At 53.5% G+C, this 17,500-nt stretch overlaps 1 protein-coding gene across 1 annotated transcript in view; it reads left to right on the top strand.

Annotated features, from left to right (window-relative positions):
- Positions 1 to 16,337, top strand: part of LOC119958819 (latent-transforming growth factor beta-binding protein 1-like) — a 97,393-nt gene extending 81,056 nt beyond the window's left edge. The window contains exons 5-6 of the mRNA XM_038787321.1: positions 10,363 to 10,446; positions 16,102 to 16,337. Coding sequence (XP_038643249.1) covers positions 10,363 to 10,446; positions 16,102 to 16,337 — 320 coding nt within the window. The remainder of the gene's footprint in view (positions 1 to 10,362; positions 10,447 to 16,101) is intronic.
- The last annotated feature ends 1,163 nt before the right edge of the window (positions 16,338 to 17,500 follow it).

Genomic DNA, 17,500 nt, shown 5'->3' with positions numbered 1-17,500 from the left:
ACAGTGAGGGGTGTGGGGAATATCAGAAATGTTACAGTGAGGCATGTGAGGTATATCAGAGAGTGTTACAGTGAGGGCTGTGGGGTATATCAGAGAGTGTTACAGTGAGGGCTGTGGGGTATATCAGAGAGTGTTAATGTGAGGGGTGTGGGGAATATCAGAAATGTTACAGTGAGGCATGTGAGGTATATCAGAGAGTGTTACAGTGAGGGGAGTGGAGTATATCAGAGAGTGTTACAGTGATGGGTGTGGGGTATATCAGAGTGTTACAGTGAGGGATGTGGGGTATATCAGAGAGTGTTACAGTGAGGGGTGTGGGGTATATCAGAGAGTGTTACAGTGAGGGCTGTGGGGTATATCAGAGAGTGTTAATGTGAGGGGTGTGGGGAATATCAGAAATGTTACAGTGAGGCATGTGAGGTATATCAGAGAGTGTTACAGTGAGGGGAGTGGAGTATATCAGAGAGTGTTACAGTGATGGGTGTGGGGGTATATCAGAGTGTTACAGTGAGGGATGTGGGGTATATCAGAGAGTGTTACAGTGAGGGGTGTGGGGTATATCAGAGAGTGTTACAGTGAGGGGTGTGGGGTATATCAGAGTGTAACAGTGAGGGGTGTGGGGTGTATCAGAGAGTGTTACAGTGAGGGGTGTGGGGTGTAGCAGAGAGTGTTACAGTGAGGGGTGTGGGGTATATCAGAGAGTGTTACAGTGAGGGGTGTGGGTTATATCAGAGTGTTGCAGTGAGGGGTGTGGGGTATATCAGAGTGTTACAGTGAGGAGTGTGGGGTATATCAGAGAGTGTTATAGTGAGGGGTGTGGGGTATATGAGAGAGTGTTACAGTGAGGGGTGTGGGGTATATGAGAGAGTGTTACAGTGAGGGGTGTGGGGTATATCAGAGAGTGTTACAGTGAGGGGTGTGGGGTATATGAGAGTGTTACAGTGAGGGGTGTGGGGTGTATCGGAGAGTGTTACAGTGAGAGGTGTGGGGTATATCAGAGTGTTACAGTGAGGGGTGTGGGGTATATCAGAGAGTGTTACAGTGAGGGGTGTGGGGTATATCAGAGTGTTACAGTGAGGGGTGTGGGGTATATCAGAGTGTTACAGTGAGGGGTGTGGGGTATATCAGAGAGTGTTACAGTGAGGGGTGTGGGGTATATCAGAGAGTGTTGTAGTGAGGGGTGTGGGGTATATCAGAGAGTGTTACAGTGAGGGGTGTGGGGTATATCAGAGAGTGTTACTGTGAGGAGTGTGGGGTATATCAGAGAGTGTTACAGTGAGGGGTGTGGGGTATATCAGAGAGTGTTACAGTGAGGGGTGTGGGGTATATCAGAGAGTGTTACAGTGAGGGGTGTGGGGTATATCAGAGTGTTACAGTGAGGGGTGTGGGGTATATCAGAGTGTTACAGTGAGGGGTGTGGGGTATATCAGAGAGTGTTACAGTGAGGGGTGTGGGGTATATCAGAGAGTGTTACAGTGAGGGGTGTGGGGTATATCAGAGAGTGTTACAGTGAGGGGTGTGGGGTATATGAGAGAGTGTTACAGTGAGGGGTGTGGGGTATATGAGAGAGTGTTACAGTGAGGGGTGTGGGGTATATCAGAGAGTGTTACAGTGAGGGGTGTGGGGTATATCAGAGTGCTACAGGGAGGGGTGTGGAGTATATCAGAGAGTGTTACACTGTGGGGTGTGGGTTTATATCAGAGAGTGCCACAGTGAGGGGTGTGGGGTATATCAGAGTGTTACAGTGAGGTGTGTGGGTATATCAGTGTTACAGTGAGGGGTGTGGGGTATATCAGAGTGTTACAATGAGGGGTGTGGGGTATATCAGAGAGTGTTACAGTGAGGGGTGTGGGGTATATCAGAGTGTTACAGTGAGGGGTGTGGGGTATATCAGAGAGTGTTACAGTGAGGGGTGTGGTGTGTATCAGAGAGTGTTACAGTGAAGGGTGTGGGGTATACGAGAGAGTGTTGCAGTGAGGGGTGTGGTGTGTATCAGAGAGAGTTACAGTGAAGGGTGTGGGGTATATCAGAGTGTTACAGTGAGGGGTGTGGGGTATATCAGAGAGTGTTACAGTGAGGGGTGTGGGGTATATCAGAGAGTGTTACAATGAGGGGTGTGGGGTGTATCAGAGAGTGTTACAGTGAGGGGTGTGGGGTATATCAGTGTTACAGTGAGGGGTGTGCGGTATATCAGAGAGTGTTACAGTGAGGGGTGTGGGGTATATCAGAGTGTTACAGTGAGGGGTGTGGGGTATATCAGAGAGTGTTACAGTGAGGGGTGTGAGGTATATCAGAGAGTGTTACAGTGAGGGGTGTGGGGTATATCAGAGAGTGTTACAGTGAGGGGTGTGGGGTATATCAGCGTTACAGTGAGGGGTGTGGTGTGTATCAGAGAGTGATACAGTGAGGGGTGTGGGGTATATCAGAGCGTTACAGTGAGGGGTGTGGGTATATCAGAGAGTGTTACAGTGAGGGGTGTGGGGTATATCAGAGAGTGTTACAGTGAGGGGTGTGGGGTATATCAGAGAGTGTTACAGTGAGGGGTGTGGGGTATATCAGAGATGTTACAGTGAGGGGTGTGGGGTATATCAGAGTGTTACAGTGAGGGGTGTGGTGTGTATCAGAGAGTGTTACAGTGAGGGGTGTGGGGTATATCAGAGAGTGTTACAGTGAGGGGTGTGGGGTATATCAGAGAGTGTTACAGTGAGGGGTGTGGGGTATATCAGAGAGTGTTACAGTGAGGGGTGTGGGGTATATCAGCGTTACAGTGAGGGGTGTGGTGTGTATCAGAGAGTGTTACAGTGAGGGGTGTGGGGTATATCAGAGAGTGTTACAGTGAGGGGTGTGGGGTATATCAGCGTTACAGTGAGGGGTGTGGTGTGTATCAGAGAGTGTTACAGTGAGGGGTGTGGGGTATATCAGAGCGTTACAGTGAGGGGTGTGGGTATATCAGAGAGTGTTACAGTGAGGGGTGTGGGGTATATCAGAGAGTGTTACAGTGAGGGGTGTGGGGTATATCAGTGTTACAGTGAGGGGTGTGGGGTATATCAGAGAGTGTTACAGTGAGGGGTGTGGGGTATATCAGAGAGTGTTACAGTGAGGGGTGTGGGGTATATCAGAGTGTTACAGTGAGGGGTGTGGGGTATATCAGTGTGTTACAGTGAGGGGTGTGGGCTATATCAGAGAGTGTTACAGTGAGGGGTGTGGGGTATATCAGAGTGTTACAGTGAAGGGTGTGGAGTATATCAGAGAGTGTTACAGTGAGAGGTGTGGGGTATATCAGAGAGTGTTACAGTGAAGGGTGTGGAGTATATCAGAGAGTGTTACAGTGAGGGGTGTGGGGTATATCAGAGAGTGTTACAGTGAGGAGTGTGGGGTATATCAGAGAGTGTTACAGTGAGAGGGTGTGGGGTATATCAGAGAGTGTTACAGTGAGGGGGTGTGGGGTATATCAGAGAGTGTTACAGTGAGGGGTGTGGGGTATATCAGAGAGTGTTACAGTGAAGGGTGTGGAGTATATCAGAGAGTGTTACAGTGAGAGGTGTGGGGTATATCAGAGAGTGTTACAGTGAAGGGTGTGGAGTATATCAGAGAGTGTTACAGTGAGGGGTGTGGGGTATATCAGAGAGTGTTACAGTGAGGAGTGTGGGGTATATCAGAGAGTGTTACAGTGAGGGGTGTGGGGTATATCAGAGAGTGTTACAGTGAGGGGGTGTGGGGTATATCAGAGAGTGTTACAGTGAGGGGTGTGGGGTATATCAGAGAGTGTTACAGTGAGGGGGTGTGGGGTATATCAGAGAGTGTTGCAGTGAGGGGGTGTGGGGTATATCAGAGAGTGTTACAGTGAGGGGGTGTGGGGTATATCAGAGAGTGTTACAGTGAGGGGTGTGGGGTATATCAGAGAGTGTTACAGTGAGGGGTGTGGGGTATATCAGTGTGTTACAGTGAGGGGTGTGGGGTATATCAGAGTGTTACAGTGAGGGGTGTGGGGTATATCAGAGTGTTACAGTGAGGGGTGTGGGGTATATCAGAGAGTGTTACAGTGAGGGGTGTGGGGTATATCAGAGTGTTACAGTGAGGGGTGTGGTGTGTATCAGAGAGTGTTATAGTGAGGGGTGTGGGGTATATCAGAGATTGTTACAGTGAGGGGTGTGGGATATATCAGAGTGTTACAGTGAGGGGTGTGGTGTGTATCAGAGAGTGTTACAGTGAGGGGTGTGGGGTATATCAGAGTGTTACAGTGAGGGATGTGGTGTGTATCAGAGAGTGTTACAGTGAGGGGTGTGGTGTGTATCAGAGAGTGTTACAGTGAGGGGTGTTGGGTATATCAGCGTTACAGTGAGGGGTGTGGTGTGTATCAGAGAGTGTTACAGTGAGGGGTGTGGGGTATATCAGAGAGTGTTACAGTGAGGGGTGTGGGATATATCAGTGTTACAGTGAGGGGTGTGAGGTATATCAGAGAGTGTTACAGTGAGGGGTGTGGGGTATATCAGAGAGTGTTACAGTGAGGGGGTGTGGGGTATATCAGAGAGTGTTACAGTGAGGGGTGTGGGGTATATCAGAGTGTTACAGTGAAGGGTGTGGGGTATGTCAGAGTGTTACAGTGAGGGGTGTGGTGTGTATCAGAGAGTGTTACAGTGAGGGGTGTTGGGTATATCAGAGAGGGTTACAGTGAGGGGTGTGGGGTATATCAGAGTGTGTTACAGTGAGGGGTGTGGGGTATATCAGAGAGTGTTACAGTGAGGGGTGTGGGGTATATCAGTGTTACAGTGAGGAGTGTGGGGTATATCAGAGAGTGTTACAGTGAGGGGTGTGAGGTATATCAGAGAGTGTTACAGTGTGGGGTATATCAGAGAGTGTTACAGTGAGGGGTGTGGGATATATCAGAGTGTTACAGTGAGGGGTGTGGGGTATATCAGAGTGTTACAGTGAGGGGTGTGGTGTATATCAGAGAGTTTTACAGTGAGGGGTGTGGGGTATATCAGAGAGTCAGGGGTAGAGAGGAAGTGTGATGGTTAAAAAATTCCTGGACGGATTGCAGGATAAGAAATATCGAGGCGTGTCGCCAAGAACAATAATTTAATAAATTCAACAGATTCCTTAAACTGCAAGTCTAGGGAACGAACGCCAAACTTGGAAAGAAGAGAATATAGAGGAGAGAATTAATGCCTGCTTGCCCTTCCGCATTCTGCAGAGGCCTGATCGGAAAGGGAACGCACTGCTGGCGGACACCTGGCCTTCGAGGTTCCCGGTTCGATGCCCTCGAACGGCGCTGTATTGCCCCCTGCCAGCCCCCCGCGCCCCTCCGCCCCCGATCCCCAGCCCCCACATGGCTCCAAGTGTCGAAGAGGGACAGGAATCTCTCTCTCTGTCTGTGCCCGTTCCTCTCCCTTCGTACCGCTCGCTCCCTGCGTCCACGTGCTCAGCAGGGCCCTGTACAGAGCAGACAAAAGGGCCTTTGAGTCAACGGCAGGGGAGAGAAATTGTTTTCGCAGGTTTGGAATCGTGTCTCAAGCAAAGCCAAGTCATTATGTTCTGTGAGAATAAGGAGAGAGAGAGAGAGAGAGATATATGAGCCAAAGTGTGCTTTCAGGGAACCGTCAGCCAGTCTGCTGCTGGTGTGCTTCAGGCCAGCAAGTGAGGGCTGATAAAGTCACGGGCCACCGGTGAGCCGTGACTTGCGCAGCACGTGGATTGACTGCTGCGAGATCAGGGACGCCCTGAGACGCAGGCCCTTCCCGTGTGTCCTCCCTGGCCCTCTCTCCTGCTTCCTCCCAGCAAGCATTTGAGGCCAGCCAAAGAAGGCCTCAGGCTTCTCAATTGTCGTCCCAACCCCGGGAGGCATTATTCATCCAACTCTGCCAGAGTATTCCCTCTATTCGCTCCTCCCTCTCGTATACTTGTTCAGCTTCCCCCTTAAATGTATCGACAGCGTTCACCTCGACCGCTCCCCGTGGGAGCGAGTCCCGCATTCTCCCCCACTCCCCGTGGGAGCGAGTCCCGCATTCTCCCCCACTCCCCGTGGGAGCGAGTCCCACATTCTCCCCCACTCCCCGTGGGAGCGAGTCCCACATTCTCCCCCACTCCCTGTGGGAGCGAGTCCCACATTCTCCCCCCACTCCCCGTGGGAGCGAGTCCCACATTCTCCCCCACTCCCCGTGGGAGCGAGTCCCACATTCTCCCCCACTCCCCGTGGGAGCCAGTCCCACATTCTCCCCCACTCCCCGTGGGAGCGAGTTCCACATTCTCCCCCACTCCCCGTGGGAGCGAGTCCCACATTCTCCCCCACTCCCCGTGGGAGCCAGTCCCACATTCTCCCCACTCCCTGTGGGAGCGAGTCCCACATTCTCCCCCCCCACCCCGTGGGAGCGAGTCCCACATTCTCCCCCACTCCCCGTGGGAGCGAGTCCCACATTCTCCCCACTCCCCGTGGGAGCGAGTCCCACATTCTCCCCACTCCCCATGGGAGCGAGTCCCACATTCTCCCCACTCCCCCGTTGGAGCGAGTCCCACATTCTCCCCCACTCCCTGTGGGAGCCAGTCCCACATTCTCCCCACTGCCTGTGGGAGCGAGTCCTACATTCTCCCCCGCTCCCTGTGGGAGCCAGTCCCACATTCTCCCTAACAGCACGGTGGGTGTACCTACGCCTACACGGGGACTGCGGCGGGTTCAGGATGGCGGCTGACCCACCACCTTCTCGAGGGGCAGTTAGGGATGGGCAACAAATGCTGGGCCCGGCCAGCGACACACACATCCCGTGAATGAACCAGAAGAAGGGGTTGACCGGCAGGCATGGGAAGACAGGAGCATGGGAGCCAGAGCTGTCCTTGAGGTGAGGGGGTGCGTTGGCCCAAATGCGGGCTCACCGGCCCTCTCTCCAGCTGGCGCCCGGGCGGGGTGGTCAACAGGAAGACCATGAACCCGGCCAGCCCCTCGCCAGGGGGCGCATTCCAAAGCCGACATGTCATTGTGTGGACTTGACGAATCGATAATGGAGCTGGAAGCGATTAGGGGAGAGGAGCGAAGGTTTGCATTTTGCAATTGTGAGCCTGAACAATTAGGCCCGATTGTTTCGGGAAAATCCAGGCCTGTCGGAGAGCCGGCTCTTTCAACCCTCACATAACGGCCTTCTAGTGAGGTTTAGATTAGGGTGGACAAGTGACGCCAACTCCATTATCCTGATGGCACGGGGAGGGCGAGATACAGATTTAAGGTTTCGGGCAGCAGATGCAAGGGAAGGCGGAGAAGAATTATTAACTAATGATAATTGTTGCCATGTGTTGGATAGCCATTGCGTTGATCTTAATGGAGTCTTTGCCCTCTTCAGCAGGTCTGTTAGCCACCAGAACTGTGTACATATATGCAGAAAAAGGTTCAGGCTCGGAACAAGTTTCCATGCTTGCTTGTACGCACGTCTCTGTCCAACTAAACGCCCCCCCCCCCACCTCAGTACTAACCTTTTGACAGTACAGCACTCCCTCAGTACTGACCCTCTGACAGTACAGCACTCCCTCAGTACTGACCCTCTGACAGTGCGGCACTCCCTCAGTACTGACCCTCTGACAGTGCGGCGCTCCCTCAGTACTGACCCTCTGACAGTGCGGCACTCCCTCAGTACTGACCCTCTGACAGTGCAGCACTCCCTCAGTACTGACCCTCTGACAGTGCGGCACTCCCTCAGTACTGACCCTCTGACAGTGCGGCACTCCCTCAGTACTGACCCTCTGACAGTGCGGCGCTCCCTCAGTACTGACACTCTGACAGTGCAGCCCTCCCTCAGTACTGACCCTCTGACAGTGCGGCACTCCCTCAGTACTGACCCTCTGACAGTGCGGCACTCCCTCAGTACTGACCCTCTGACAGTGCAGCACTCCCTCAGTACTGACCCTCTGACAGTGCGGCTCTCCCTCAGTACTGACCCTCTGACAGTGCGGCACTCCCTCAGTACTGACCCTCTGACAGTGCGGAGCTCCCTCAGTACTGACCCTCTGACAGTGCAGCACTCCCTCAGTACTGACCCTCTGACAGTGCAGCACTCCCTCAGCACTGACCCTCTGACAGTGCAGCACTCCCTCAGTACTCACCCTCTGACAGTGCGGCGCTCCCTCAGTACTGACCCTCTGACAGTGCGGCACTCCCTCAGTACTGACCCTCTGACAGTGCGGCGCTCCCTCAGTACTGACCCTCTGACAGTGTGGCACTCCCTCAGTACTGACCCTCTGACAGTGCGGCACTCCCTCAGTACTGACCCTCTGACAGTGCAGCACTCCCTCAGTACTGACCCTCTGACAGTGCGGCGCTCCCTCAGTACTGACCCTCTGACAGTGCGGCACTCCCTCAGTACTGACCCTCTGACAGTGCGGCACTCCCTCAGTACTGACCCTCTGACAGTGCAGCACTCCCTCAATACTGACCCTCTGACAGTGCGGCGTTCCCTCAATACCGGTAGCGGCAATGTCGTGCCGGGTGTTATGCTGGAGTGGGGGTGGAGGAGAGAAGCATGTGTGGGGGGGGGGGGGGGGGGGTTGTGTGTTGGCGGGGGGGGTGGAATGGGAGAGGGTGGGGCGGGGGAGGGAGGGGGTGGCGGTGGAGAGAAATTCAGTGACCTCTTCGAAATAGCCATCTGGCCTGCTTTGATATCGGGGCCTGTCGGTCTCGCTCTGTCAAAACGTGAAAACACCATTAATTTTCAGCCTGTGTGGATGTGAAACCAGATGAGAAAAAATAACGTCCGCTGGAGCCTGGACGAGTGGGCGTGGGGCCTGAACATGGGAACAGTGATCCTGGCCGAGAGCCACTGCAAAGATTTACTTCACGTGCCATTGGCTGCTGCCTTTTCCCAGCAGGAACATCCTTCAGCTCTGTTGGCCCAAGTTGATGTTTTTTTAGTCACACGTGAGGTACTGACCGCATTTCCCCCTCACTACCCTCCGCACTGAGAGGCCGTGCTCGCAGTGAAAGATTGCGTTTGCTGATGATGGTCGACAGGGGAAATGCGCGACCTTTGCCTGGAGTCAATCCCCGACCCCCCCCCCACGCTGGTATTTATATACGTCCCTGAATCCTCAAACAGATACGCTTCACCTGTGTTCAAGGGTCAGTGGGTGTAGGGTTGCCTAGAGCGATTTAACCTCTTCCTGGGGGGCTCATCACATGACTGCCCCCCCCCCCCCTCTCCCCCTCCCTCAAACGCTCCATCCATTAGCCGGCCAACTCATCCACCTTTGTTACGGTGCAGGAGAAGACCAATCCGCCAGCGGCCCTCCGATTGTGCGCTGTGACTTCTTTTTTTTAAATTTAGAGTTCCCAGTTCGTTTTTTTCCCAATTAAAGGGGCAATTTATCGTGGCCGATCCACCTAACCCTGCTCATCTCTGGGTTGTGGGGGCGAAACCCACGCAGACACGGGGGAGAATGTGCAAACGCCACACGGACAGTGACCCGGGGGCCGGGATCGAACCTGGGACCCCGGCGCCGCGAGGCAGCAGCGCTTACCCACTGCGCCCACCGTGCCCCCCCCCCCCCCCCCCCCCCCCCCGTGCACCGTGGCTTTCCCGATCCTTTTCCGAGCGGGAATACCTTTTTCCCTAATCCGCTGTGCCCGACCCCCTCCCGAATTCAATCAACGCCGTCAAATCTCCTCTTAGCCTCCCACCCCCCCCCCCTCCCAAGAGAACAGACCCAACCCCCTCCAATCTGTCCTCACAACTGACGGCGCTCATAGAATTCACAGTGCAGAAGGAGGCCATTCGGCCCATCGAGGCTGCAGCGGCCCTTGGAGAGAGCGCCCTGCCGAAGCCCCACGCCTCCAGCCTATCCCCGTGTGATGGAGCCGTCAATTCACCAGACACGTGCTTTCAGATACGAACGGTGGTTTTAATCTACTTACTACAGAGCCAGCCTGTTACCCGTTGATGAACTCTCGATGAACTGGCAGGCTGACTCTGGACAAGGCTATTGATACAGCGGCACGGAGGGGGGGGGGGGGAGTCGTGGGCGGAGCCAAGGGTTGAGCCCTGTACAAACTCCCGAGCATTCCCAGAGCTACTCCCCCTAGTGGTCGGATAACGCTACTGCGATTCTATACCCCTCCCGCCCGCCAATGGGATGTCCCACCCCACGTCGATGGGATATCCCGCCGGATGGGGGGGGGGGGGTGCGCTGCCGGCGGACGCAGAGAATCCCAACGGTCGGAGAATTCCACCCATTGTCCTTCCGCGTTCTTCCCCATCGGACCCCCTAGAATCTGGGCGGGCTGGGATCATTCCAGGCCACGTCGATGGAGAGAGAAACAGAGTTACTGAGTCTTTGCCGCAAAACTAAACCTATTCTTTTGTCTCCACCCCTCCCCCCCACCTTCAGACTTGACTGACCCAAAGACGGGTATCATTGGCGGAATGGAGTGTCCTCAAGGATATAAGAGACTCAACAGCTCCCACTGTCAAGGTGAGTGACGGAGGACCCCCCCCCCCCCCCACCATCTCTCCTCGTCCCAGCGGATTAGATCCACAATCGCGGAGCGGCTAACTCTCAGCGGCCAAAGGGGACGCCCTCGCCAAAATCGCATCACAGCCGCCCGAGGTAAAATACTTCCTGATGTAGGGCCTGACGAAACGGCGCAGACCGTGAGGTTGTGGGGTCGGCCCTGCCGCTGGGTGACAGCCGACGTGTGCACAGCAGGATCCCAGAGACACTAACGCCTGGCCACCCGTTGTATTTTTAACTGTTGGGCCCAGGGCTCCAGGGGGAAATCCCACACTCCACCCCCCCTCCCCAACCCGCCACCCGACTCTCCTCCCCCATCCCAGAATCCCGTGAAACTGGGAAATGGAGGGAAGTCGGTGCGGTTTGTCCGAAATGGTCTTGTGGACCTTAAAACGGAACTTCGTGATCGCTGAATTCCACTGGGATTCAGCTGGGTAACTGGGCCTGGGATCTTTCAAGCCTACGCGAGAGGGCCGGGCGTGGCGTCTCGTTTCGAATCTCCTGCCTCTGACAGTGCGGCGTTCCCACAGCTCTGCATTCGGAGGGTGTGGGAGACGGATTACGTGCTCGAGGCCCAGGGGAGCGGGACGTGAGGGTGAAGGGTAGAGCTGGACGGGTAGAATGTAATGAGGGCCTGATAGCTCTGAACCCATCAGCAGGCAAGACTCTGATCGGTCGAGTGTCCTTAGAACAGGGAAACACTGATCGGAAGCCACGATGTGGAGATGCCGGCGTTGGACTGGGGTGGGCACAGTAAGAAGTCTTACAACACCAGGTTAAAGTCCAACAGGTGTCTACCTCATACGCCGCAGGAAAGGATGTCCCGAAGCGTGGGACATTGGCGAGACCATGCAGACGCTGCGACAACGGATGAACGGGCATCGTGCGACAATCACCAGGCAGGAATGTTCTCTTCCAGTCGGGGAACACTTCAGCAGTCAAGGGCATTCAGCCTCTGACCTCCGGGTAAGCGTTCTCCAAGGCAGCCTTCAGGAAGCGCGACAACGCAGAATCGCCGAGCAGAAACCTATAGCCAAGTTCCGCACGCATGAGTACGGCCTCAACCGGGGCCTGGGATTCATGTCGCATTACATTCACCCCCCACCATCTGGCCTGGGCTTGCGAAATCCTACCAACTGTCCTGGCTTGAGACAATTCACACCTCTTTAACCTGGGGTTACCCCTATCTCCAGTCGCTCCATCTGGACCTGTAAAGACTTAATTCCCTGCATTCAAAGTATCACCGTGCATCATTGGCTTTGTCTATATATGCTGTGTTTAAGGAACCCACCTCTTCATTCGCCTGAGGAAGGAGCTGTGCTCCGAGAGCTAGTGATTCGAAGCAAACCTGGTGGATTCATTCCCCAATATGGCCGAGGCACATGTTTATAGGCATTTATTTATAGTTTGGTTTTGGGCCTTGGCTTGCCATCAAACCCCCATACCGAGCCCGTAGCCCCCCCCCCCCCCCCTCCCCCCGGCTACCTTCCCCCGATTCCCGCCCATTTTCCCCTGGTTCTTGGCCACCCGACTATTCTTCCTCATGTACGTTGGCCACAAACAGGTCCCGGAACAGTTGCATGAATGGCTCCCACGTTCTGTGGAAGCCGTCGTCCGACCCTCGGATGGCGAATTTGATTTTCTCCATTTGGAGAGATTCCGAGAGGTCGGACAGCCAGTCTGCAGCTCTGGGCGGTGCTGCTGACCGCCAGCCAAACAGGATTCTACGGCGGGCGATCAGGGAGGCAAAGGCAAGGGCGTCCGCCCTCCTCCCCAGGAATAGATCTGGCTGGTCTGAAACCCCGAAGACCGCCACTATCGGGCATGGCTCCACCCTCCCCCCCACCACTTTGGACATAGCGGATTTTAACCTGTGTTGTAAGACTTCTTACTGATCTGAAGTGGTTGAGGTGACGAGGAAGGAGGAGGGGGGCACAGAAGGAGGCGAAGACATCCTGCGATCCTTTTTTGTGGGAAAAAAAGCAGCAAGTTTCTCGAACTTGACCCAGGGCTGGGCTGGCAATGCGAGCTCGTCGAACGAGGTGAGCTGCGAGGCGCCGGTCAGCGAGGGGAACAGGGGTGACTCGACCCCCAGGCCAGGGATGAGGAGGGCCGGCCAGGCAAGGCCTTGACCAGGCATCACAACCCAATTCATCTTTTCCAATTAAGGGCCAATTTAGCATTGGCCAATCCACCTACCCTGCACGTCTTTGGGTTGTGGGGGCGAAACCCACGCAGACAGGGGGAGAATGTGCAAACTCCACACGGACAGTGACCCAGAACTGGGACCGAACCCGGGTCCTCAGCACCATGAGGCAGCAGTGCTAACCACTGCACCACCGTGCTACCCTTATAAGAATGTAATTAACATATACAAGACGCTTATCCAGAATTTGTTATCAAATACAGACATGAAAAAACACAACAGCTACAGTAATCTATAGAACATAGAACAATACAGCGCAGTACGGGCCCTTCGGCCCTCGATGTTGCGCCGACCTGTGAAACCATCTGAATTTATCTGACCTACACTATTCCATTTTCATCCATATGTCTATCCAGTGACCACTTAAATGCCCTTAAAGTTGACGAGTCTACTACTGTGGATAAGAGTTATGTACATAACTCTTAATGAATTCCCCCTTAGCTGTTCCAATTCAATAACAAAATCCAATATGTCGAAACCCCTTTCAAGGGCGTGGCCCAACACACTGTATTCTCACCTGAAGGGGACTGGTCCTTTCCCTGAGATCCAGTTTCCACCCAGCAGATACAAAACTCCTTCCGCAAAGCAGCTCTATCGATAAAGTTACCAAGGAAGTTTGCCAACCACAATGTGCTTTCAGTTCACTGGAACAGGTTTCAAATGAAAACAGAGAAAACAGGGGACCGCTGCTTCTTTCTGCTGCAGTCCAAGGCAACAAACCATAACTGGAACCCAAAAACCTAAACCCCCCCCCCCTCACCCGACAGCCACAGCCCAGCTCCGCCCACAAATGACATCACTGAAGCCGTGCAACAAGCCACGTGGGGTACAAAACCTTTTTGAAAGGGACACCCAGAAGGAGGCCATTCGGCCCATCGAGTCTGCACCGGCTCTTGGAAAGAGCACCCTACCCAAGGTCAACACCTCCACCCTATCCCCATAACCCCGTAACCCCACCCAACACTAAGGGCAATTTTTGGATACTAAGGGCAATTTATCACGGCCAATCCACATAAACTGCACTTCTTTGGACTGTGGGAGGAAACCGGAGCACCCGGAGGAAACCCACGCACACACGTCGAGGATGTGCAGACTCCGCACAGACAGTGACCCAAGCCGGAATCGAACCTGGGACCCTGGAGCTGTGAAGCAATTGTGCCATCCACAATGCTACCGTGCTGTCCTATGAATATGAAGCGACATTATAAATCTAGCGGTCAAAACCGCAGGAAGCGGAAGGAGGCACGAGGCTGGAGCCAGGAAAACAAGACAGTTTGTCGTTTTATTCCGAAGAGGTCGAAGTTTTGAGCGGCGCACAAACTTGCACCTTCGCCCTCATCCACCAAAAGTACGGGTGGATTACCTGATGATTGAGACTTGCCGATTTCCAGAGGAGCTTCAATCCCTGGAACGTGTGCACGAGAAGTGGAATCTGAAATGGCAGTGGATCTACAAGATCTTTCTCCGACTGAAGTGAGGGAAGATACCTACCCTCAGGACAAGGCCTTATGGCTAAATTCTGTCGCACTGGGGTGTGATAGAGTATTTTGCTCTGAATAAACCGGAAAACATCGGGAATAAGGAGCATGGGAGAGAAGAATTTGAGGTCGGGGGCCGATAGCGGTTAAGAAATCTTCACGAGTTCCATTTCCTGAGGGCGAAGAGAAATATGACACGGCGGAGAGAAGACATTGGTTGGTTTCTTTCAGACACCTCGAAGGCCGTCTACGGTTATCTTTGCAAATTGTTCCCTGGCCCTAGTAAGAAGCAATCGTCGATGGGCGCTGTACCTGGAGAAATGTTACCTGGAGAGTCACCTGAGGAAGGAGCAGCGCTCCGAAAGCTAGTGTTTGAAACAAACCTGTTGGACTTTGACCTGGTGTTGTAAGACTTCTTACTGTGGATAAATGTTGGGAGGGATATTGTCGGGCATGAAACTTCCGAAAGTCATATTTAGGGTGTGTGTGTGTGTGTGTTTGTGCGTTTGTGTGTGTGTAGGCAGCACGGTAGCATGGTGGTTAGCATAAATGCTTCACAGCTCCAAGGTCCCAGGTTCGATTCCCGGCTGGGTTACTGTCTGTGTGGAGTCTGCACGTCCTCCCCCTGTGTGCGTGGGTTTCCTCCGGGTGCTCCGGTTTCCTCCCACAGTCCAAAGATGTGCGGGTTAGGTGGATTGGCCGTGCTAAATTGCCCGTAGTGTCCTTAAAAAAAAGTAAGGTTAAGTGGGGGGGGGGGGGTTGTTGGGTTACGGGTATAGGGTGGATACGTGGGTTTGAGTAGGGTGATCATTGCTCGGCACAACATCGAGGGCCGAAGGGCCTGTTCTGTGCTGTACTGTTCTATGTTCAAAGATGTCAATTGTCTGGAAGAACCGATTCTGCGTTATTGGCTGAAGTTTGAAAAGGAGTGTTTCTTTATGGAGGCATGTACTCAGGCGTGGTGTTGCCACCGTTAAACTGCTGTCTTCCTTGGGATTACCTCTAAGAGGACATAATGAGTCATCATTGTCAACGCGAAGAGGTTGTATTTTCGCCTGCCTTGAATACCTCAGCCAATTTCATGGAATCACAGAATCCCGACGGTACAGAATTAGGCTATTCAGCCCATCAAGTCTGCGCTGACCCTTCGAACGAGCCCTCTGCCCATATCCACTTACCCGACCACCCCTCCCTTCCCCTGTCACGTCCAGACGCCACGGAGTGTCAATTTCATAGAATGTACAGTGCAGAAGGAGGCCATTCGTCCCATTGAGTCTGCACCGGCTCTTGGAAAGAGCACCCTACCCAAGGTCAACACCTTCCACCCGATCCCCATAACCCAGTAACCCCACCCAACATTAAGGGCAATTTTGGACACTAAGGGCATTTCTTTATGGCCAATCCACCCTAACCTGCACATCTTTGGACTGTGGGAGGAAACCGGAGCCCCCGGAGGAAACCCACGCACACACGGGGGAGGATGTGCAGACTCCGCACAGACAGTGACCCAAGCCGGGAATCGAACCAGGGACCCTGGAGCTGTGAAGCAATTGTGCTATCCACAATGCTAATGTTTCGATCAAGTCCATCTCTTACTCCTAACTCAAGGCTGGCCTCTTCAAACCTTTCTTCATAAGAGAAGATTTGAGATAGTTTTCACCCGGCCAGTACCGAGGGGCTAAGATGTTGCAATATGTCTGTTCTAAGATCAGGAGTTGGTGCGGTGACGAGGGTTACAATAAGCGGTAAAATAATTCCTTCTTCCCCTCTCACCCACTCTCTCTCCTCCTTTCCTCTCCCTCGCTCGCTCACTCTTTCTCTCTCACTCTCACGCTCTCTCTCTCTCCCCTTATCGCTCTGTCCCTCTCTCTCTCTCTCTCTATCCCTGTTCCCTCCATTCCCATCTCTCCCTCTCTCGGCGTTCCCTTCCAGATATCAATGAGTGCCTGATCCAAGGGGTGTGCCAACACGCGGAGTGCCGGAACACACAGGGCAGCTTCCGCTGTGCCTGCAAGCCCGGCTATGTAATGGGACCATCGCTGACACACTGCATCGGTAAGCGCTCAGGCCCCCTGACAGTCATGCACAAGAGCAATGGCGTCTGCTCCGAAACGATCACAAACGTAAACCGGTCGGGGGACGGAAATTGTCTGTGTCGGAGAGGGTAACAGTGAGGGGTGTGGGGTATATCAGAGAGTGTTACAGTGAGGGGTGTGTCGGGTATATCAGAGAGTGTTACAGTGAGGGGTGTGGGGTATATCAGAGAGTGTTACAGTGAGGGGTGTGTCGGGTATATCAGAGAGTGTTACAGTGAGGGGTGTGGGGTATATCAGAGAGTGTTACAGTGAGGGGTGTGGGGTATATCAGAGAGTGTTACAGTGAGGGGTGTGGGGTATATCAGAGTGTTACAGTGAGGGGTGTGGGGTATATCAGATAGTGTTACAGTGAGGGGTGTGGGTATATCAGAGTGTTACAGTGAGGGGTGTGGGATATATCAGAGAGTGTTACAGTGAGGGGTGTGGGGTATATCAGAGTGTTACAGTGAGGGGTGTGGGGTATATCAGAGAGTGTTACAGTGAGGGGTGTGGGGTATATCAGAGAGTGTTACAGTGAGGGGATGTGGGGTATATCAGAGTGTGTACAGTGAGGGGTGTGGGGTATATCAGAGTGTGTTACAGTGAGGGGTGTGGGGTATATCAGAGAGTGTACAGTGAGGGGTGTGGGGTGTATCAGAGCGTGTTACAGTGAGGGGTGTGGGGTATATCAGAGAGTGTTACAGTGAGGGGTGTGGGGTATATCAGAGAGGGTTACAGTGAGGGGTGTGGGGTATATCAGAGTGTTACAGTGAGGAGTGTGGGGTATATCAGAGAGTGTTACAGTGAGGGGTGTGGGGTATATCAGAGTGTTACAGTGAGGGGTGTGGGATATATCAGAGTGTTACAGTGAGGGATGTGGGGTATATCAGAGAGTGTTACAGTGAGGGGTGTGGGGCATATCAGAGTGTGTTACAGTGAGGGTGTGGGGTATATCAGAGAGTGTTACAGTGAGGGGTGTGGGGCATATCAGAGAGTGTTACAGTGAGGGGTGTGGGGTATATCAGAGTGTTACAGTGAGGGGTGTGGGGTATATCAGAGAGTGTTACAGTGAGGGGTGTGGGGTGTATCAGAGTGTTACAGTGAGCGGTGTGGGGTATATCAGTGTTACAGTGAGGGGTGTGGGGTATATCAGAGTGTTACAGTGAGGGGTGTGGGGTGTATCAGAGTGTTACAGTGAGCGGTGTGGGGTATATCAGTGTTACAGTGAGGGGTGTGGGGTATATCAGAGTGTTACA

This window comes from Scyliorhinus canicula, chromosome 31 (genome assembly GCF_902713615.1).
Source record: "Scyliorhinus canicula chromosome 31, sScyCan1.1, whole genome shotgun sequence".
Taxonomy (NCBI): domain Eukaryota; kingdom Metazoa; phylum Chordata; class Chondrichthyes; order Carcharhiniformes; family Scyliorhinidae; genus Scyliorhinus; species Scyliorhinus canicula.
The sequence above is the reverse complement of the archived record's forward strand: the minus strand, read 5'-3'. Positions and strand labels throughout refer to the sequence as shown.